General features: G+C 37.0%; 1 protein-coding gene across 2 annotated transcripts in view; it reads left to right on the top strand.

Moving 5' to 3' along the window:
* LOC150079136 (uncharacterized) overlaps window positions 1-23691 on the top strand; it is a 381717-nt gene that overhangs the window by 121894 nt on the left and 236132 nt on the right. For both annotated transcript variants that reach the window (XM_090382718.1, XM_090382717.1), the window contains exon 8: window positions 14143-14232. In XM_090382718.1, coding sequence (XP_090238844.1) covers window positions 14143-14232 — 90 coding nt within the window. The remainder of the gene's footprint in view (window positions 1-14142; window positions 14233-23691) is intronic.

Raw genomic sequence — 23691 nt, 5'->3', positions numbered from 1 at the left:
GCAAATACTCAAGATAAGATTAAGGAATAAAATAGAAGAGAGAATGAGGGAAGAACAGTATGGATTTAGAAGAGGAAGTGAATGATTGACCTGATATTTTCTTTAAGAGAATTGCTAGAAAGATATTGGGAGTTTGCCGAGAGAGCCTCTTTCTGGTATTCTTAGATCTTGAAAAGGCATATGACAGTGTGCAAAGAGAAGAAGTGTGGGAAAGTCTGGAGAAAATGGTAATAGACAGGGAGGAGGTTGTGATGATTAAAAATATGTATTCAAAGTGTGAAAGTTGTCTGAGGACAAAATTTGGAGACTCAGATTGGTTTCTGTTATCTAATGGACTTCGACAGGGTTGTGTATTGTCACCACTACTTTTTATCATTGTCATGGACAATATCCTTGTAGTGGTGGATGATGAAAAAGATGGAACAGCTGTGTTTGCAGATGATGTTACGTTGTCCTCTGGGCAAACAAGGAGGAAAAACTTCAAGAGAAACTAACACATTGGGAAAGTGCAGTCAGTGAGTATGGTGTAAAGATAAGCAGCCAAAAAATCAGAGATATGGTGGTGATGGACAGGCAAAGTGAGTTTAAAAGGGATAAAATCAGGGAATGAAATGTTGGAAGTGGTGGACAATTTTAAGTACAATTTTAAGAAAGGATTGTATTAACAAAGGATGGCAGCCTAGATAGGGAAATAACAAGGAGAATAGCAGCTAGTCTGAGTTTCTTTTGTAACGTTAATGGCCTGTTATGGGCTAGGAAAGTTCCAATGAAGTGTAAAAAGCTAATAAATAGGTCATATTTTGTCCCTATTTTGACCAATGCTGCTGAGACATGGAGGTTGAATAAAAAGGATACCAGCAGAATCCAAGCAATGGAAATGAAGATGTTAAGGACTATGCTAGCCAAAACCAGAAGAGACAAAATTAGAAATATTGACATTAGAATGAACTTGGGAATAGAAAGTTTGAGGGAGAAGATGATTACATCACATTTGTGATGGTTTAGACACATGAACAGAACAGAATACCAAGAAAAATGTTTGAGATGAAAATGAACAAGAAGAGGCCAAGAGGAAGATCCCAGAAAAGATGGAGAGATTAGATTAGGGAAGGTGTGGAAACAAAGAGAATAGAGTGGGAAAGAATGACAGAAGATAAGATCTGGGAAGATAGGCTTTGATTCACCTGACCCAACCTTAGGTTGGAACAGCAAGGAAGATACAGGGAAGAAGTTTGTGAAAGTTGAATGTTGTCTTTTGGGCCCCCCCTGCATGTTGGTGTTCAAAGTGTTTTAGTTCTGATAAATAACTGCTAAGTAGGTTTCAGCAGCCATTTTGTATCTTCAAGAAAGTCACGAAAACTGGATTTAATATAATATCTTTGAAAAAAAGCAATACTTTCTCTTGCAGCTGAAATCCCTGCTTAAAACTTTCCTCCATGAGAGCCATTTAATCTGGTGTGCTTCCTTTATGTTAAGCAGGTGCTTCCTTATAAAATTGATCATGTTTATAGCTAAACAAGGACTTGATTTTAATCTTGCCCAATAGTTTTTGGTTGTTATGTCATCAGGCTGTTTTCCTTGACAAAGTGTAATGAAGCCCTTTATTGAGCCAATCGATCATTGAGGGGACACCATCAGTGCAAATTCCAATACTCCAGCTCTATGCCAAACCACAGGATTCCAAATAAGAAAACTATCTTGACCTGTGTCTGTTTTTGCAGTTTTTTACAATAGCAAAAATTTTGCATTATTTAACTTTCATTTTCAAATCATATGAATGCCAACAGCTTCATTAATCTCGCGAACAAAGTTTGTTTTTAGTATTGCAGACAGGACATCTTTAGTTGGGAGACTTGTCATTCAAATGCCTAAAATAGTATCATTAGAAAGAGGAACTTTGTGAATTTCACTTTTCAGTCTCTTTGCCTATTTTCACTATTATTTTACAAGCAAAAAACTTTTTTATTTTTTGCACAAATAGCTCAGCTGCTAAATATCTTGTGTCTTGAGCCTTGTTACTGATTTAGAACTTTTGTTTGTTGTGTGAATCCAGATGTCATTGAAAGTAGTGAAGTATTGATGTAGATGAAGTAATTCTCAGGTAGCCCTGATATGAGAGGTTTTTTTATTATTTTTTTTAAAAAATTTTTATTTATTTATTTTTTTTGCTGATGCACCTTTTCATATTAATATATTTCAACATTTTTCAATCTTCAACAGCTATGTGAAAATACTGTTACACAAGTGGGATTTTAGATACACAAAAATGACCACAGGTTTGGTAAAAATACTAATTACAAAGACTGCAAATCTACTAAGTAGCAAATTATTGTAATCTGCTCTGAACATCACTTGTGAAATTACTCCTGAAATGAATTGTTTTAAGTATCACTATCCCTGAGATCCATGGGACAACATTATCTGTTGAAGACTGACTCAGCTGCTTGATTGTCACTGTTTAAAAAGTTTAAATAAAGAAAAAGAACCTTTTCAAACAATCTGGTAGCAGAGAGAGAGAGAGAGAGAGAGAGAAAGAAAGAAAGAAAAGACTAGAAATGCAGAGAATCAGGGGTAACAGTTGGCAGGCAAAAAGGATTCTCAGAAGACTTGTGTATAAAGATATGCTTCTAGGATGAGTGTTTGCTGCACTGCTGTTTCTCTTGCCATCACAGGGCTTGACTTGTTGCCATCTGTGAAGCAGCTTTGTAACTACACAAAATAAATACAGACACAATGTGTAATTAAATATAACCTTAAATATAAATTGACCAAAATAAAACAGAGGCAATCGAGAGATTACTTCTGAGAATACTTCTGAGATTACTCCTGTATTGCCAATTGCTGGACAGAAATACCCGCAATGCTTTGTAGGATATTTAGAAAATTTCATGATATGTCAAATTTTTTTATTTATTCCATGAATTTTCCTGTAAACCCATGACCCTGTTTTTGTGCATGCTTAGGATTCTGCAGAGCACTGGTTGAGAAGCACTGCTCTAAATTCAAAGGTACATTAAATCATTAGTAAAAACACTCAGGTGCTACAATCATTGTCCTCCCCAGATTGTGTTATAATGGGGAATTTTAACTTCCCAGATATTGACTGGAACTTGTGGGTTGATGAACAACCCACTAGCAAGACTTTTGTGGATTTATTGGATGATTGTTTTCTGCAGCAGCATGTTTGAGAGGCAACCAGAGAGGGTAATACTCTAGATCTGGTTATCAGCAGTGATTATTTGTGTATAAAGAACTTGCAGATAAAGGAACCACTAGGTGGCAGTGATCACAGTGTACTGATGTGGGATTTACTTAAAGATATAATTACCATCAGGGGTAAAGGGAAGGGTTTTTGCTTCCGTAAAGGTGTCTATAGTGGTCTCAGACAGTTTTTAAATTCTGTACAGTGGGACAAACCAATGATGTTACCAACAGTAAATTCTAAGTGGGAAGCATTCAATGAAGTAATTGTGGAAGCTTCTAGGCTTTTCATACCGATTAAGAAATATTGTTCAAAGTTTAAGCCTAAATGGATGTCAGATGAACTAATGAGACTCATGACAGAGAATAAAAATGCATGGGATGCATTTCTACTCAAGGGGGAAGATCCGCCTGTTTGTACATTTTGTCAGACTACATTTACGGTGAGGCATATTCTAATAAATTACAATCATTATAATAATTATCGAAACAAAATTTTCAAATTGCTTTCATATCTGCAAGAACCTTTGACATTACCCCATCTGATTGGAAACAATGCAAATCTAGCTGAATTCTTTTATTTCTTAAAGCAGACGGGAGTATTTTACAGATTTTAACTGATAATTGCACTACCGAATAGAATCAGGCACAATATGGCCTTAGCAGCGCTTGTGCCATTGAACAACATATCAACCAAACAGGTCTCATTTTAGGATATTGAGTTGCTTGAGCATGTACAGAGAAGGGCAACAAGATTGGTGAGGGGAACGAAGGGGTTCTCTTACCAAGAAAGGCTTAAGTTCTGCAAATTGCAGTGGCTAGAGACTAGGCATCTGCGAGGTGATCTGATTGGGGGTGTATAAGGCCTCAAATAGGTTCAGCACGCTGAATTCTGATGGGATTATTCCACTTGCTCAGATTAGGAACCTTATGGAGTATAAATTCAAATTGAGGAAAGATAGTTGTAGAATAGATGTGTGGAAATTTGTCTTTAGCTAGCTGGTGGTTAATTGCTGGAACAAACTTCCATCTGTCTTTGTGGAAGTTGATAGCCTTAAATAAATTCAAGGAGGACCTGGACAAACTTTTAGAGGGAATGGATGTGTGAATTTTTTTTTTTTTTTTTTTTTTGGGCTGATGCTACATAAGCTCATATGCATGCTTTCTTGCATCACATGCCTCCATTACTACTACTACTAACACTGTGAACCTTTTTGGCTGCCTACTTGTACTGCATGCTAACCTTCATATCACACTATCAAAACATCCAAGCCTCTTCCTTCATTTACACCATTCAGCTTTACCTCACCTAGTGTAGCATTAAAAACAACTGCCATATCTCCGGCCATCCAAGAAACTTTTCCAGATCATTCTGAAGAAGATCAGTCTGATTTTTGTTGGCAACCACTCATTTGACCTTGATATTATCTAAAAAAATTTAACATCATTCCCCTTACTCCCTCTTCTATATCATTCAAGATCAGAAACTAGAGTGCCTTTAGCACTGAACCTTGAAGCAGTGGCGTACCTGGGAATGGGCGGACCGGGCAGTTGCCCGGGAATGTAGGAGGGTCCGAATTCCGATGATATTTTAATTTTTTTAAATATAAAAAAATTTGTTTATTTTTATGTATTTTTTTTGTTTCTTAATTAGATAGTATGAATCAGAGCTGTAATACTCAATATGTTCTACGTTGATAATAATATTAGTAAATTAATAAGAGGAGTTTACCTCAATATAGTACGTGGAACACTTCCGTATGATACCCTCCAGAAATTAAAACGGAAAAAACGAAAAAATCGACAACTTACCGGTACATTAAAGTAAAATATAAATAATTAAATAATCAATTTAACACAATTCAAAATCAATTCAAAACAATTAAAATTCAAATTAACGCAATTAAAAGAATCTAACGAAAATATTCAAAACGATTTTCCTTCCTGAAGCTGACAATGCTTTTCGACCGACTGTCGTGATCACAGGAATGAAAATTACCGAATCAGGCTAAACCTGCAACATAAATAGTGATTATGTGACTTCGCGCATGCGCGTAAAGGTCCACGCATCGGAGATCAAATATGGCCGCCGAACATTAACAGAATTCTCGTGTAATTTAATTTCAACGGTTTCTGCAATTAATAGTCACGTATAATTACGTTGAACGTTAAGTATTTTGGCCTCGTTAAATAAAAAAGTATGTTTTTCGTTAATGGCATGAAAGGCTAATTCTGACGCTGCTGAACGAGAAGCACGAACTGAGGCTTCGTGTTGATTTACACGGATATTAAGAGAAAACCGCGTCGAACCCTGATAAGACGAGTCGCAATCACCGCAAGAAATGTTGTATACTAGATCATTAATTTGTGTTGCGAACGCCGAAAGAACCGAGCGATTGTTCAGTATAGTGTGTAACTTCCGTATAGGCCTAGCTATAATTTTAAATTCGGTATCTTTAAAGAATCTGTTAATTGAGGTAAACTCCTCTTATTAATTTACTAATTTGTTTCTTAATATAATAATTTAATTATACAAAAAATTTTCAATGTTTATATTACAGTAAATTTATTTATTTTATAATAAGATGTTAAAAGAAATTAATTTTTGCCTGTTTTTATTATTTAATGCAACAAATCCACACAATAATGCAGATTCACATTTAAAACAGTTCACTTTGCTCTGAATGTGATGACATATCGCCTAGAATGAGATGGAAGATACATGCGTTCTAACACAGTACATTATAAGTTGCAATCTGTACTAGAGTACAGTACTGTCTGTTGGCTAGTGGAATATATTTTGGTGCCTTGGCAACCGGACCAAACCATTTTGCAGAAGGGTAAGGTAGAGAGGCACTTGATTGAGCAGTACGTATGACGTGTAATAGTATGTACCTTGAAGATGAAGAAACATTCTAGTTTAATTGTACTTAAAAGTCAACCTACAAGAAGAGCTGTTCTAGCTATAGATTTATCAGAAATAACAATTAAACTGATTAGAAAAGAATGTGCATTGGTGTCGCACTCGGAAGATAAATGAAAATCTCTATGTAAGAAGAAAAAATCTTTGAGTAGGAAAACAATTGATGAGGTAAATGATTTTGATGTATGCATTATTCGTTGCACTATTCAAGTGCAACGAATAATATTCAAGAATTTTAGTATCAGTAGTAGAAAGGTACCCATTTTAAATAAACTGTTGCCAGTTATAAGGCAGAAGTTGGATCTTCCATTCAGGAAAACCAATGCACCATATCATAGCATTCAACAAGACAAGCCTCTTAACACTTTGTTGTGGAAGCAAAATATTAGAGTGATTGGTGAGACTCAATGTATAATTGCAGCCTAGTATGCATAAATGTGAATTATTAGCCATATAAACATTCCAAAAACATACACGGTGGATAGAATACTGCACGAACAGTTTGATCAGATTACTTCTGATCAAATCGATTAAATTGCCACATCATTGCAATTTTAAACACTATTGAGTTAATATGGGTTCAAATGGAATATTTTATTTGAAATAAAAATATTCAAGGAGATCTGAATGTGACACATCTGATGCAATACACGAAACAAGGAATAGCTAGCATAAATCAAGAAAGAGGGGAAAAGTTGCTGCGATCATATTTTCAAGATAGAGCAGCAGTATTGGGAAACTGATTGCATTACTAAATAATTTACCAAGTTTTTAGTGTTTAGTACAAAAGTGATAGCAAAATTGAAGCAGCAATGGAAACAGATCAAGAGAATATAAGGTTTTAATTACGTTATTAATATTTATTAAATATTAATGATTTCTGAGTATTACAATATAGCTATAAAAAGAAATAACTACTAAAACATGTTATTCATTTGACCAGCTGCATGCTCACTTTACATCCTAACCTCTATTCCAGAGAATAGAAGTGTGCTTATGTAGTCTCGCCTTCAAGTGTATTCACTCGCAAACAGATGGTAGAGCAGATTACTGTATAAATATTTCTCGTACAAATCAAATCAATTTGAATGTTACCTGTAATGTCACAAATTACAATCTTAAGTCACAGATTACAATTACGGGCAACCCCTGTATAACACGGTACTTACATAACATGGTTAGAGAATTTCGGTAAAGCTCGCATAACAGAGTATTTTTGAGCTATTGTGCGGGGGGAACCTTGCTATTATGTTGGATGTAATTTTTCAACATTTCGACTCTTTTGGAATCCCCACTGTTGACTCGCTAGTCAAAAAAAAAAACATATTGAGAAATCCCTTTATTTTATTTTGTTGGGAAATCCCAGTGTTATGTTCTGTGCTATTGAACTTGTGAAAAAAATCTAGATTTCAAAGTTTTATTACTACTGGACAGCACACCAGGCCATCCAAACATTGAAGTTTGTTCCTACCACCACAGTTGTACTAGGTTAATCAACTTCTTTCATTCAGCCATTAGATCAAGGCATTATATCCACCTTTAAAACTCATTCCATCAGAAAATCGTTACAATGAATTTTGTAAAAAATTGATTCTGAATCTATTGAAGTAATGGAGGGATGGAAACATTTCACAGTTGTGGACTGTATCAGAACCGTAGCTTTATCGTTGAAAGAAGTAAAATGTCATTTAACGTCAACGTTAAATGCGTATGGAAAAGTATATGACCAGAGTCAGTTTATTCAAGAAATATGGTCAAACCAGCAGAACAAGGAATTGGTGCTATAGTAGAACTTGCTAAGTCAGTAGGAAGGGGGGGGGAAGGTTTTGATGATATGACTACTGAAGGCCTTGTGGGTAGCACAGTTGATAGAATCGCCCTCCTCCCCACACCAGGTTGAAAAGACCTGAGTTCGAATCCTGTCGATGATGGGAGGAATTTTTGTGTCTTTTTCACAACATGGCCGAGTTAGTCAGGCTGAAGCGAGGATCGCATAATTTTTTCTCCCGGAATTTCAGGTTTTTCATCCAGCAAGACAGAAAATCAACCTCAGGACACATGCAATTTATAGAAAATATACACAGATTAACATGGCCTTAGTCGCCTATGCTCCTAAAAAAAATTAAAAAAAAAAAAAAAAGATATGATTACTGAAGACATTCAAGAATTACTGGTAGAAAAAGAGGCTGGTGAAGTGGATTTGGTGGAAACTGCATCGGAGGTAAAACCAAATCAAGTCAGAGGATGATAGCGCAGATGAAAATGCTAAACTCCCAAATTTTACACTAAAAAGCATTTAGGAAGGCATATAGTTAGCCGAGCAATTAGGATCTTATTTTTTGAATGCAGATTCTTGAATGAAAGGAGCCCAAACTTCAAAGGGGAGCGTCAAAAAATGCTTAGTTTCATACGATGAAATTCACAAAGATTTATCAGGCAAAAGCAAACAAACTCAGATTACCGATTTTTTAAAGAGAGTAGAAGATACACGAAATCTAAAATGGTGTATTTTTATGAAATAGTTCATGAAATAGTGTATTTTTTTTAGCTTTTGGAACGTAACCCACCCCCTTTTGTACTTTTTCTTAGTCCCATATAACATGGTTTCACACAACACAACATTTTTTATGAACCTAACTGCCGTGTTATACGAGGGTTACCTCTTTCAGGGATGGCCAACAGGTCGATCGTGGCTTTAATTTCGGTCGATAATGACAAATTTTAAATATATATAAAAAATAGATTAGTCAAAATCTAAATGTTATTATTATGTGCCCCACTGCATACGCTTATTACAAATCTGTTGAACCATGTGACTACTCTTGCCGCCATGCAGTTGCTAGGCTTGTCTAGTGAAAATTCATGCAGTTATGTTGTGGAGAGCATAGTGTATGTGTCGAATTCTTATTTAGCTTACTTAATATTAATAACCGGACAGTACTTATACATTAATTTAATAACCTTTGATTTAAAATGGATACTATAAAAAAGAGTAAAACGTATCATTTTCATCGAGTCGGAACTAGAATACTTTTTTGTAATGGTAAAAGAAAAATGTTGTTGTTTGATTTGCAATGCTTCCGTGGTTATAGCCAAAAATGGAAATTTAGAAAGGCACTTCAATGCACTCCATGGTAAATACCAATAGGATTTTCCACCTAATAGTGACCTTAGAAAAAATAATTACCACATTTAACCTCGTATCAATAACAGATGGAGCTAAAGCAATGACTGGGCATCTTAATGGATTCATCGCATTGTGCCAAAAGGATGATGAATTCCCAGTTTTTTTGAGTTACCACTGTATCATCCACCAACAAGTGTTAGGTGGATGATACAGTGGTGGATGATACTTATTTGTAATAAGCGTATGCAGTGGGGCACATGCAGTGGGTGGATGATACAGTGGTAACTAAACTGTAATCTTAGTAAATGAAAAATATAATTAAATTAATGTATAATAATATATAATCAAATTAAATGGTGATAATATGTAATCAAAATTAACAACTTTATGTAAATCATATCACCATAATTTACCAGTTCTGCTGTCTTTGCAGTCACCGAAGAAGTGGTATAGGAAGTACAAGAAAACGTCTGAGAATAATTTGTAATTCTTTACAAAATGAAAGGCAGATTGCAGGCCACACAGGTTTAAGTGCTTATTTCACTTATTTCCAGTATCTTCTTTCATCTTCCCAACCTTCAACCAATGCACAGTATTAAATACTGTAGGTTCTAATTCCTTTCATTGTTCTTTTTTCATAAAAAAAAAAAAAAGGCACATGTGTACCCTGTATGCACAAAAGATGTTTTATGCGAATACATCTTTGATGAAAAATTCGAAACGGAAATGACACAAATTATGTCACTTTCTAAATGACACTAATGCTGTTACTAATGTTGATTCGGTAGAGTAAGTAGCGGGCTCACGCCTGCAACTTCCCGGTGGAAAGTCGAATGTCGATAACCCTACTCTTCTTTATCCTGAAGGTGATAATCAATATATTATTATTATTATTAGCCATATGGTGCAAGGAGGTCTGAGGCTTATGCTGCACCAACCAAAACAAATTGGCACCTCCGTAGCCAGGTGAGCAGGAGCAGCAGTGCGTAGCACATGCTTCTTGATTAGACCGGGGTTAGAGCCTGTGGCCATTGGAGGAGCGCGTTGTCAAAGTCACGTTATGTCAAGGATCTGGGTATATTCTTACCCTGTGTAAGCCATATCCAAAACTTTCATTACTTCATACAGCATGTCCCCCTCACTTTTTCTTACTATTGAATACACAGTGAATTGTCAAACTAATAGAGTAAGCTTATCTGTGAAAAGATCTAAACCTCCCAAACACTTTCTAGTTCATTTCACAAATATACTTGGTCTCAATTGTAATCCTAACAACGTCCATTTCCACTTGCACTCTGCCAAACCCCATGTCTGACAGAATCTCAGTTATCGGTTGATTCAACTACTGCTCATCTCAGTTGCCTGAATTATTCCCTGTATGATTCCTTTCGCCTCAAAGGTGGTACTTGTGCATATGTCCGTTCTGATATTCCCTGTCAAAGACTTCGTAATTTGGAATCTCCTCTTTTCAATTTTCTCTGGCTTAAAATCTCTCTACCTCATTCTGTCAAATTTATCTGTTGTCTCTACCGTTCTCCCAACTCCACTAATCACTTGGAGCTCTTTGACTTCCTCTCTTTGCAACTTGACTTTCTCCAGTCCAACTTTACTAACAGTGAGGTAATTTTCCTTGGTGATTTTAATGTTCACAACTCCAGCTGGCTTCGGTTTTCTAGTCACACTGACCCGGCTGGTCGAGATGCTGAGGCTTTTGCAATTACTAATGACCTCGCACAGATTGTTCCTTAAACTACAAGAATACCGGACAATCCTAATCACACAGCCAACACGCTTGATCTCTTTCTCACAAACAACCCCTCCGTAGCCAGGTGGGAAGGAGCAGCAGTGCGTAGCACACACTTCTTGATTAGACCGGGGTTCGAGCCCGTCACCACCAAATACGGAGGATGCGGAAAGGTCAGGGAGTGACCACCTCAGATCACAACTTGGTGATTGTCTCTTCTCCAATGGAGCCTTTATCTCATGGCTATTACCATCCTCGTGTTGTTTGGCATTACAGGAATGCCGACCAGGCTAGCTGGGTGGGTAAAGTGCCTGCCTGGCAACCCAAAGGTCTCGGGCTTAGATCAGAGTACTGAAAAAACCTTGGGAGGTGCATTATGGCCACAGAAGCCTATGCGCCAAAAAAAAAAAAAAAAAAAAAAAATCTTTTTCTTCTTTTCCTTGGTTGGACTACTGTTACAAAAATTCAAATGTCAGTGAAATCATGCTCAGATTATGTCAGTGAAATCATTCTTGTAGGAAAAGAATCCCTTATTCCACACGGCATTTTAAAATCTTGTCCTTTATCCAAACATTGGTTTTCCAATAAATGTGCTAAGGCCATTCAGGAGAAGAATGTTGCATATTGTAATTGGCTTGTTTCCAATTCTTCAATTTCATTTTCTGCCTACACCAAAGCTCGCAACAATTGTAAAGCAGTTATTAATCAGTCCAAACTAGAGTTTGAACAATCTAAGAGTAGAAAACTTGCTTCTTGCCCTAATGGTAGCCAAGCATTCTGGTCTCTTGCCAAAGCTATTGGCTGCATCTTTTGCCCATCTCTGCTTTCACCTCTCACAAAACCAGATGGTTCTGTTGTCACTTCGGCCAAGGAAAAAGCTGATCTGCTAGCATCCCATTTTCCTTCCAACTCATGTATTAATGATCTTGGTAAAACACCTCCCACCATTCCCAACACACTCCATTCAATGCCTCCTGTGGTCATCAGCCAAAAGGATGTCAGTAGGATTTTGACAAATCTTGATGCTAAGAATGCTCCAGGTCCTGATGGTATTTCTCCACTTGTTCTCAAAACCTGTGCTCCTGAACTTACTCCTATTAATTGCTGCCTTTTTTCACTTTCTTATGCCAAACGTGTTTTTCCTTCTGCTTGGAAATTTGCTCGTATCCAGCTAGTTTTTAAAAAGGGTGACAAAACCCTCCCTTCCCATTATCGTCCCATTACAATTACTTCTACTCTTTATAAAATAATGGAAAAATCAATTAACTGCTAACTCTTAAACTACCTAAAAATCTTCCATCTGATCAACGATCGCCAGTATGGATTCCGTCAGTGTCGATCCGCTGGTGATATTCTGGCTTATGTTACCCATTTATGGACTAATTCAATGGAAAAGTTCAGTGAAACACAAGTAGTTGCTCTAGACATCTCAAAGGCTTTCGATCATGTTTGGCATAAACGTCTTCTAAACAAGCTTCCATCTTATCGTTTGCCAACTGTTTTTTGTAATTGGTTATCCAGTTTTCTCTGTGATCGCTCACTGAGGGTGATGGTAGATGGATCTCTGTCTTATAACTTCTCTACTAATGCTGGTGTCCCCCAAGGTTCAGTTCTTTCCCCCACTCTTTTCCTCTTGTATATTAATGACTTTCCATTGACTGGCAATCCTATCCATAGTTTTGCTAACTAATTAACTAATTAGCCAACTAATTTCATTGTTGAGAATGTAATCCCTATTTTTAACTTTGTCTATGTGAAATTAATTCCCCCTTTATGAGTTTTAGCTTTTCGAACACGCTGTAGGAATGAATTAACCCGTAAAGTCAAGAACTACCTGTACTGTGGGTTCTAATACCTCTCGTGTTTGGGGTTTTCCTAATAAAAAAAAAATCATTAGTGACGTTGTTAGTATCATTTAGGAAGTGACATCATTTCCATCTCTTAGTATGAAAAATGTAGCGTTTTATTTTCATGCCCCCTACTTACTCTACCAAATCAACTTTAGTGACTTAGTTATCATTGTTCGTGCCATTTCGGAAGTTATGTTATTTGCATCATTTCCATAAGAAAATTTCGTTACCAATTGGTTTTGCTTTGGTCCAAAAATGTAGTAGGTGTCGCCAAAGATATTTTCATAAAAAAAATAACATCTGGTGGAAAATTAACCCACTGGCCATTCTTGAGAACTTGGCTTTATTTCCTTTCTGAAGAACAGGTAACCGTGATCCCAGTAGTCCTTTAATGGGAGTGGTTAAATTAGCTTTATTAAACCTAAGTTTAAAATCTCCTGTAACATTCTCTCCTAAAAGAGTTAAGTGATCTTTAGATTTCTGAAATTCTGGCATAGACTTTTTCTTCCTGGGCAATGGATCTATCAGTGATTGGATATTTTTTCACAAAATAAATTGGCATTGTTCATTGGTTCACATTGAAAAACAATGTGAAATACAGCCCAAATTTGTTTGGGCTGTATATCTTGCTTACATTTTTGAATGACTCCAGTCTGAGTTACTGCCAGCCATTCTTTGGTTATATGAAAGGGAAGAGGTTGTAATCAGTTCTGGACATGTAAGCAAAAATAAAGGCATTGTAAATCACAGGATGCCTGCATTGATCTAACGACATAATAAAATGTTGAAGAAAGGGATAAGTTTGTTTTCTTAAATTGTGTCCTAGTTTTATTGTGTGCAGACAATTAATATTGGAATAATAGAAATCAAATTGATGTGGTGGGTTGGAGGACACACCAACCACTTCTGTATTCCTAGGTAGTCGTTCTTCTAAAGAACGTCTATTCTTAGTACTTTTTAACTTCAGTGATTAGAGAGGACTCAATGCTCTATCAGCCAATTATGAGAGCTATACCAATCCTAACCAATTTCTTTACAATCGCATGATGAATTTCTCTCTTGCACTTGATGCCATTCATTTTTTGAAAATTGAAATAAATGGGGAAAATTTGGGAGAAATTTCAAAATGTCCAGTAAAAGAATAATTTTTCTAACAAACTTTATCTTGCTATACAGGTACAAATGCTAATATATTTTGCTGAAATGTTTTTAAATATTTATATAAGTTTGTTTACATTATGATAGCTGAAAGTTGTAGATAGTTAAGTAACATTTCTCTTGTTTTTTTAAACCTAAGGCTTCAGCATGTGTTGAAGTTGTAGAGGAAAAGGAATTTAGCACGGATGCACAGTGGAGTATGTTTAAGGACAAAACTGTTGGTCAGGAGGTTAGTATGTTTTATATAATAATGACCTACATGTAAGATTATTTCTTGGCTTGAAGTATGGTACTTAAGTCAGTCAGAAATTGTCAATTTAGGATTATTATAATGCTGATGATAGTGGATTTGTACCATATCTGATGCTATCACATAGTACGTTCAGATCAGATCCTAGCACAATGAATATGAGAAGGTCTTCGATAACCATCTAATGTTGCTGTGAATCAAACATGTACTTTACAATAATTGTTACAGGGGAAAGCTCTGGTGTTTCTTTGTTAAGAGAAAGGAAACTGTGAAACAAGTTGAGCAGTACAAAATTAGTGATATTTCAAATACATAAGATTGTTTATTAGAAAAAATGTGCAGACCTAGTATGGCTTTTGGAGTTGATGATATATACCCCATAATTTTGAGGATGGTGGCAACAGAGTGCACAAACCATTAAGATTAATTATGAAAGGCATCATTGGACTCAGAAAAGATTCCTTTGGAATGGAGAAGCACCAGTATATTTCCAATTCTCAATTGTGATTCTAAGAGTGGACAGTCATTCTGATTTCAGGGGAACTATTTTTCCTATTGAATTCAACTCAGTGTTGAATTCAATAGGAAAAAAAATAATAGAAGTGATGATCAAAAATAACAGAGGGCATATAGATGGAAAATAGTATTCTGAAGAAAATGCATCATGATTTTGTAAAGGAAAAATCATGCTTAACTTAACCTCGTTAGCTATTTTGATAGTCACTCATGGAATGGAAATTACTTTAAAAAAAAAAAAAAAACCATCAAGCTCCTTGAAATGTTCAAAGATGGGTAGCATGCTTGGTGAAATCAGCAAAAGGGCAACAATATTAAGGAAAGACTGAATATGCTGGTAACTGGATAACTTGGGAGGAGGAGGAAGAGGAGGATATGATTTGAGGATTGTAAGGCTCTGAGAGGGAATAAACTGAATGAAGGCTAAATTTTTCATATTAATTAATGATATAACTAGGAGCCATAAATTCAAATTATGGAATATGAGATATAAACTTGATTGTAGAAAGTTCTTTTAATTAATTTAGCTATTTTTTTTAATTACTGGAGTAAGTTTTTTACATAACATAATAAATTAATAGAATCATGACTCAGACCAGAGCAGCAAAGCAAAAGGCTCAAGCTAATGGAAGTGCTGTGGCTCAGAGCAGAACTGAGGGGGGCATTTGTCCTCTGACTGACAGCCTTATAAAATGCACTGTTTGCTTGATGTTTGCAGAGCAATCGGGTACGGGACATGATACTGCCAAGGGGGATGTCTGTGTGTGTGTGCGCGCGATGCAAGGAGTGTATCGATATCAGGCAACAACTCGGCATTCTTGTGGGCCTATATGAGAGCTTGAAGGACAGGGTGGATGCCCTCGAAGAAACTAAATTGAGGGGCCCATCAAGCTCTCAGCTGCCCACATCAACGCCAGAGCTTGCACTTGGGCATCGCGTGACACAGAGACAACCCCTAAGGCAGAATGCGCTGGTCCCGAAGGAACTAGTAGTTGTTGGTGACTCTATTGTCAGGGAAACGGGGAACATGCTTTGTAAAAAAGATAGGTGGAACAGGACCAGGGTATGTCTGCCAGGGGCAAAGGTTGATGACGTTGTAGAGCGAATATCATCTTTTAAGGGCACAAAAGGTGATATAGTTGTACACGTTGGCACTAATAATATTAAGAGTAGGAGACCGGCAGAATTACTTAACAAGTACAGGTCACTGTTGAACAAAAGCCGAGAATTAGGGTTGAATTTGAAAGTGTCTGCAATTCTGCCCAGACACGATAGGAGGGAGTATATGATGAGAGCCTTGTCGATCAATTCGGCCCTGGAGGGATTGTGCAAGGCTCAAGGGGTAGAATTTTTTTCAGCCTGGACTGTACTTGTTAACAGGAGAGATTGCTTCTACAGGGATGGGATACACTTAAATAGAAAGGGTGCAAGAATATTTGCTGATGCTATCGAGGCAGTGTTAGGTGGGTCGGAAAACTGCTATCTTGGGGGAGACAAAGACCAATAGATTGACAGTAGCCACTGGCAGAGGTGAAAGAGATTCTTGCACTGCTTCTATTAGAATGAGCAGAAGCCTGAAAAACAAGATGCATGGTATTTCAGAGACTGGAGCCATTGCGGTACAAGTAAACACATGGGTTGTGTTAGGGTAGCTAAGAATAGAAACAGGTGCAGGTATACTTGCGTGTACACCAATGCTAGGAGTTTAGTAAATAAATTTGATTAATTTGAGGTATTGCTCAAAACATCGAAGGCAGATATTGTTGGGATATCAGAGACGTGGTGTCACACAGATATAAGGGATGCAGAACTGCAATTTGGGGAGTACAACGTCTACAGAAAGGATAGACAGGATAGGAAGGGGGGAGGGGTTATGCTATTAGTTAAGAAACACATAAAAACCAAGGAAGTGAAGCCAGTCGACATCGCTGGACAGTGCAGTGTGGAGTCAGTTTGGTGTGACATAAACATTGGGAGATCAAAATTGAGAGTAGGAGTGTGCTATAGGCCTAATGACTCTGATGAGTATAATAATGAACTGTACGGGGAAATAGAGTGGGCCAGTAAATCAGAGTGTCTTATAATGGGAGATTTTAATTTCCCAGATATTGACTGGAATTTGGGGGCTGGTTACTCACACACTAGCAGGGCTTTTGTGGATTTATTGGATGATTGTTTTCTACATCAGCATGTTCGGGAGGCAACTAGAGGGAGTAATACTTTGATTTGATTATCAGCAGTGATTCTTCATGCATTAAGAATCTGCAGATAAATGAACCACTAGGTGGCAGTGATCACAGTGTGCTGAAGTGGGATTTACTCAAAGAGATAACTACCATTAGGGGTAAAGGGAAGGGTTATTGCTTCCTTAAAGGCGACTACAATGGACTGAGACAGTATTTAAATTCTATGCAGTGGGACCAACTGATGATGTTACCAACAGCAAATTCAAAATGGGAAGCATTCAAAGAACTTATCTTGGAAGCTACTAGGCTTTACATACCAACTAAGAAATATTGTTCAAGGTTTAGGCCAAAATGGATGTCAGATGAACTAATGAGGCATATGGCAGAGAAGCAAAATGCATGGGATACATACAAATTAACACATGACACAGAAGCCTATGATAGATACAAGTTGATATGCAACCAAGCTACAAAGGAGGTTAGGCAGGCGAAGGCAGATTACGAGAAATCCTTGGCAAGGGATGCAAAGAAAAACAGCAAAGAGTTCTTTACTTATGTAAACTCTAGAAGGAAGGGGATGAATCAGATTGGTCCACTTGATATTGATGGGTCAAGTGTTGATGATCCTGCTCAGGTAGCTAACAAACTAAATGAATATTTTGCATCGACATTCACACATGAGGAGTTATTCAGCGAGGGGAATGCCAGAGGTGTATTCAACTCTAGCAGTAAGCTACAGAATCTTGAAATAACTGGGAGTAAAGTGGAGGAGAAACTGTTGAAGATAAACACAAGAAAGGCACCCGGGGTGGATGGGATCTATCCAGTTATATTAAAGGAGGCAGCAAAGGAAGTAAGCAAACCCTTAGCCATAATTATGAGAGCTTCCTTGGACTCAGGGGAGGTACCCATAGACTGGAAATGTGCAAATGTGACCCCAATTCACAAAGGAGGATCAAAGGCTGACACAAGTAATTATAGACCTGTGAGCTTAACTTCTGTTCCAGGAAAATTAATGGAGGCACTGGTTAAAGAAGCACTGCAGGATCATTTAGACAAGACTTCAGTTATAGCTCAGACACAGCATCGTTTTGTTAAGGGGAAGTCTTGCCTGACCAACTTGATTGGATACTATGATGTAGTCACAAAAGAACTGGATGCAGGGAATAACTTTGATATTATATACTTGGATCTTATAAAGGCTTTTGATACTGTTGCACATGGAAGACTGCTACACAAATTGGAGCAGTGTGACATTGGAGGCAAATTGCTGCTATGGATAAAGGGATGGTCGAGGGGGAGAAGACAGAGAGTGGTAATCAATGGACACTGCTCATCGTGGACTGATGTTATTAGTGGAGTCCCTCAGGGCTCAGTGTTGGGTCCATTATTGTTTTCTGTATTTATAAATGATATTGATGATGGTATATTGGGCTTAATGTCCAAGTTTGCAGACGATACAAAGGTTGGCAGGGTTGTCAAGGACACTACTGACACTATGCTGCTGCAACAGGATCTGGAAAGGTTGAGCAGATGGGCTGAGAGGTGGCAAATGAAGTTTAACATTGACAAATGTAAAGTACTACACATGGGAAACAGCAACCCCAGAGCAACGTATCAACTTTGTGGTACTACACTGACAGTGGTAGAGAATGAAAGGGACTTGGGGGTGGTTGTGCAGGCAGATATGAAGTTCTCTGAGCAGTGCAGACGGGCTGCAAGAGTAGCTCATGGAGTATTGTCAATGATATACAGGAATTTTTCCAGAAGGGATAAGGAGGTGATTATTCCATTGTATAAGGCGATGGTCAGGCCACACCTAGAGTACTGTATACAGGTCTGGAGGCCTCATTTCAAGAAGGATGTAGAGCTGCTGGAACGAGTACAGAGAAGGGCAACAAGATTAGTGAATGGAACAAAGGGGTGCTCTTACGAAGAAAGGCTTAAGTTTTGCAAATTACAGTGTCTGGAGACTAGGCACCAGCGAGGTGATCTGATAGAGGTGTATAAAGCCTTGAATGGTTTAAGCATGCTCAATGCTGATGGGATTTTTCCTCTAGCTCAGAAAAATCACCTGAGAGGGCATAAATTCAAATTGAGGAAAGACAGATGTAGGATTGACGTGCGGAAATTTGCCTTTAGCCAGCGGGTAGTTGGTTGGTGGAACAGACTTCCATCCCTTGTGGTGGAGGTTGACAGCCTAAATAAGTTTAAGGCTCAGCTGGACAGGTATTTTGAACGAACAGAGGGGTGAAGTGGAAGTGGTTTTTTTTTTTTTTTTTTGGCTGATGCTGCATAAGCTTGCTTTCTTGCATCAAATGCCTCTACTAATGCTAATGCTAAGTTGCCTGCATGGCTAGTTGAAACTGACAGAAGAAATTGAAATGTCAGCTGGATTGGTATTTGCCATATGGTTCCTTGGGCCTGTGGCTGATATTGATACTAATATTAGATGGAAATTTCTATAAGAGTATTTTGTAGTATGTTATTCTCAAACAATAAACTTTTCTTCCAGTTATATTTTGAGATATTCCTGTGACCTAAATTAGTAGTCGTCGTTACTGGGGAAACATCTTTCCCTCCCCAAGACCATAAAAGGTAGAAAATCATGATAAAACTTCAAAATTGAAATCTGCCATTTGATTTTCCCATCCTCTGTTCATGTTTCATTTAATTTGAAGAAAAACTGGCCAGACATTTAATTTTTTTTAAATGATGTGAATCATTTCACATTTGCTAGTAACATTTAAGTTTAGCAGTCTCACCAAAAACTTTTTCAATACTGACACAATGCCTTTTGTTCACCCATCAGTTTTTTTTTGGGGGGGGGGGACAGTTTAAAGCAGGAAACCTCCAAATTTTATTCTTAATTATGATGCTGTATCGTATAATAAGATAAAAAAAACATCATTATAAACAACAATGTTGTTTTCATTCGAATCTCAGCTTAGCAAAGTGGTAGTAGTAGTAGTAGAGGCATGTGTTGCAAGAAAGCAAGCATTATGAGCTTATGTGCAAAACACACACACACACACACACACACACACACACACACACACACACACACACACACACACACACACACACACACACACACACACACACAATTTCACACATCCATTCCCTCTAAAAGTTTGTCCAGTTCCTCCTTGAATTTATATAAGCTACCAAACATCCCCAACGATGGTTGGAAGTTTGTTCCAGCAATTAATTACCTGCTGGCTAAAGGAAAATTTCTGCACATCTATTCTACAACTGTCTTTTCTCAATTTGAATTTATGCCCCCTCAGGTTCTTAATCTATCTGAGCAAGCGGAATAATCCCATCAGAATTCCTATAAATCTAAGAGCAGCTATGGCTCAATATATCGTATGCTTTGGTAATATTTGAAAATTACAAAACAGTTACCTCTATTTCTTCATAGGATAACTTCTGTCCTCATTTCTCCAGGCCTGATTAAAATGATTTAAGAACACATAAAAACTTATTTAAAATTATTAAATGTGTTCAACATTTTTGTAGATCTCAGAACATGAATGATCCGATGTCTGGGATCATAGTTGAAAGCCCCAACCCAATCCCAGATTCATCAAACCCTCCATGAGTGACCAAAGGCACCTCCGTAGCCAGGTAGGAAGGAGCAGCAGTGCGTAGCACACACTTCTTGATTAGACTGGGGTTCGAGCCCATCACCATCAAATACGGAGGATGCGGAAAGGTCAGGGAATGACCACAGCATATCCCGGAGCAATATGGCCTTAGTTGCTAATGCTCCTAAAAACCAAATAACAAAAACAAACGAGTGACCAAAACCATCATGTCAGATACTTAAAAATAGACATTGATGAAATAAATCATAAAAAAATTAAATGTACTAAATAAAACTGTGACAATGACAATAAATTACAAAACTTTCCTTCCTTAAGGGGACCAAACTTTTCGACTTCCATTGTGTTCACAGGTCAGAATATAAATGCACAATGTGTGTGCATTTCCCACGATATTTAAAGAAGATTACTCATTAGTATGCATGCGTGTAAAAGTCTACAAATCTGAAATAAGAAACGGACATTGTGTGTTGATCGAGTTACTATGTAGTCTCATTTTTTTAAGGTTTCTGCAATTAATAATTTTGTGTAGTTGTGCTGTATGTTTAAAACCTTAGCCTCATTGAACAGGAAAGTGTTCAATGAGGAAAGTGTCATTGAACAGGAAAGTGTTCAATGCCTTTCCATGCCATAAATGAGAACGACGCGTGTCCAAAAGACACTTTGTCAATCTCACATAAGAAGAATCACAATCACCGCATGTGATACTATATACCAGGTCAGGCATTTCTACAGCAGTAGAGGGAAGGACAGAACGATTTTTCAATATGAAATGAAGTTTCTGTGTTGGTTTTGCTGTTATTTTCAATTCTGCATCCTTGAGAGGAATCTTAAGTTGCCTGTACCATTGTTCAACGTAATGAATTATAATAAAATGTTTTTTGCTAGTTCTATTGTGTTTTTTCCTGCCCACCCTATCCTTAGCCTGTAATCTGTAGTCTAATACTGTTAATGGTGATAAGCAGATATCCCCTATTTAAAAATCTATTTCTTAATTTTTAAATTTCTATATTTAATGCAGTCTCTGTTGTAGTATATTTATAAGAATTAGTAAACTGATTAAATATAATGGAGCATTTATAGTTAAACGGATGAAAACTGGAATGATGCAAGAACATTCCGGTATTTTGGGTTTACAATAGATTTTGAACTGTATTTTATCTCCCTCCCTTGTGAGTGTAAAATTTTAAAAATTTATCATTCTAGTCTGTTCATTCTTCTTCCAGTATAAATTTTAACCTCGTATGTATGTTGTTAAGAGTCAGTAAAACATTGTTTGTAATATGCTCATCCTTTTATGATAAGGATATCATCCAAATATCTCTCATTAAACATAATCTTAGGTAAAAATAGTGTCAAGTGTATCTGTTCAATTTTATTTAGATAAATCTCGGCAATCGGGCAGCTAAGTCTTAACCCCATAGGTAAACCGAAAATCTGTCTATAGATTTTATCTTGAAAGGAGATATAATTAGCTTGGATTAAAAGTCTTGCATCTGGGAAGTTAAAATCCCCCATTATAAGCCACTCTGATTTTTGCTTTCATTTTTCTTATGTTACACCAAACTGACTCAACATTGCATTGTCCATCTATGTCAACTGGATGCACTTCCTTTAGATTTTGTGTTTCATAATTAACAGCATAACTCCTCCTCCCTTCCTATCTTTTCTGTACACATTGTACTCTCCAACTTCCAGTTCTGCATTTCTTATATCTGTGTGATACCATGTCTCTGATATCTCAAAAATATCCACCTTTGATGTCTTGACCAGCACTACAAATTCATCAAATTTATTTACACTCCTCCCAGAATTAGTGTACATGTAAGTATACATGCACTTATTCTTAGTTATCCTAGCACAGCTCATGTATTTATTTGTTTCATGATGATCTTATTCTTATTCTTAGTTATCCTAGCACAGCCCATGTATTTATTTGTTTCATGATTTAGGTTCCACGAGTACCTCTAAAACTCTCACCACCTTGCTCTCCAGGCCACTGCTCATTCTAATAGAAACTCATTCTGTAAAATTTCAGAACACATATACACAAGGTTTTCCATGTATTGTAAAATAAGGAAAAATGTAACATATTTGATTCGTGTACTGTATGTAGATGTGAATTTTCAATTTCAAGTGTTCAGAAATTTGCAAACAAATAAGCATAAGAATAGCATTCAGTGAATAGAAAGAAATACAAAATAGATGTAGTAGTTCATAGCGATAATGATGTCACATATGCTGACTATTTATTTCCATCTTTTGTGGTAGAACATAATCTTCCTCTGAGTTGTGTGCTGATCATACAGGCATATTATTCAGAAATATGTTTTCCAGATAGTGAAATAGAAAAATTAATTGCAAACGTCTGGTGAAAGTAATCCAAAGCAAGCAAGCAGGCAGGCAAGCAAGCAAGCTGATAATTGTAGGTATGTTATACTTTTTCGTTCAGAAAATCTGTTCATGTTCCTCTCTTCTTGCCTGATTTAAGCAATTTTCTCATGTTTAGCCAACATTTGAAAATCTGAATATACTTCTTCAATTTGATACTTCATATCCATGCACTGGGTCATTACTCCCAGATATGCTGAAGAATATTATGTGCATATTTGTTATACCAACAGTTTTTAAATCTTCCACTTTTCATTTTAGAAATTGGAGCAGACTAAACCAGACCATAGCATGCTAAACCAGAAGGATGATTGTAACTTAGTCATAAGCATTTCTTCTGCCCAATTCATGGAGCTTCAAAAACAAGAGGAGAAGATTCGGTTCTTTTGTTTAGTGAGAAAATATTTTGTTGCTGCATGTAACTACATGGTGTACAACTCCAACTGCTGACCTGGCTAGCTGGATAGGTAAAGTGTCTGCCTGCCTGGCAACCCAAAGGTCGCGGGTTCAAATCCCGCCTCGGGCTTGGATCAAAGTACTGCAAAAACCTTGGGAGGTGCATTATGGCCACAGAAGCCGATGCGCCAACAACTACCAAAAAAAAAAAAAAAAAAAAAAAAAACCCAACTCCAACTGAAAAATGATGTTCTTATAAAATGCTGAGGAAGCACGAATTTCGTCAGTTGCATGTGCATTATTTTCAAATTTGAAATTTTTTTGTGGGCAAGGTTTTTGTG

The sequence above is a fragment of the Mastigoproctus giganteus genome, chromosome 10, assembly GCF_048544385.1.
Source record: "Mastigoproctus giganteus isolate SK-2022 chromosome 10, ASM4854438v1, whole genome shotgun sequence".
NCBI lineage: Eukaryota > Metazoa > Arthropoda > Arachnida > Uropygi > Thelyphonidae > Mastigoproctus > Mastigoproctus giganteus.
Note: the sequence above shows the minus strand (reverse complement) of the source record. Positions and strands in the feature narration are given on the sequence as shown.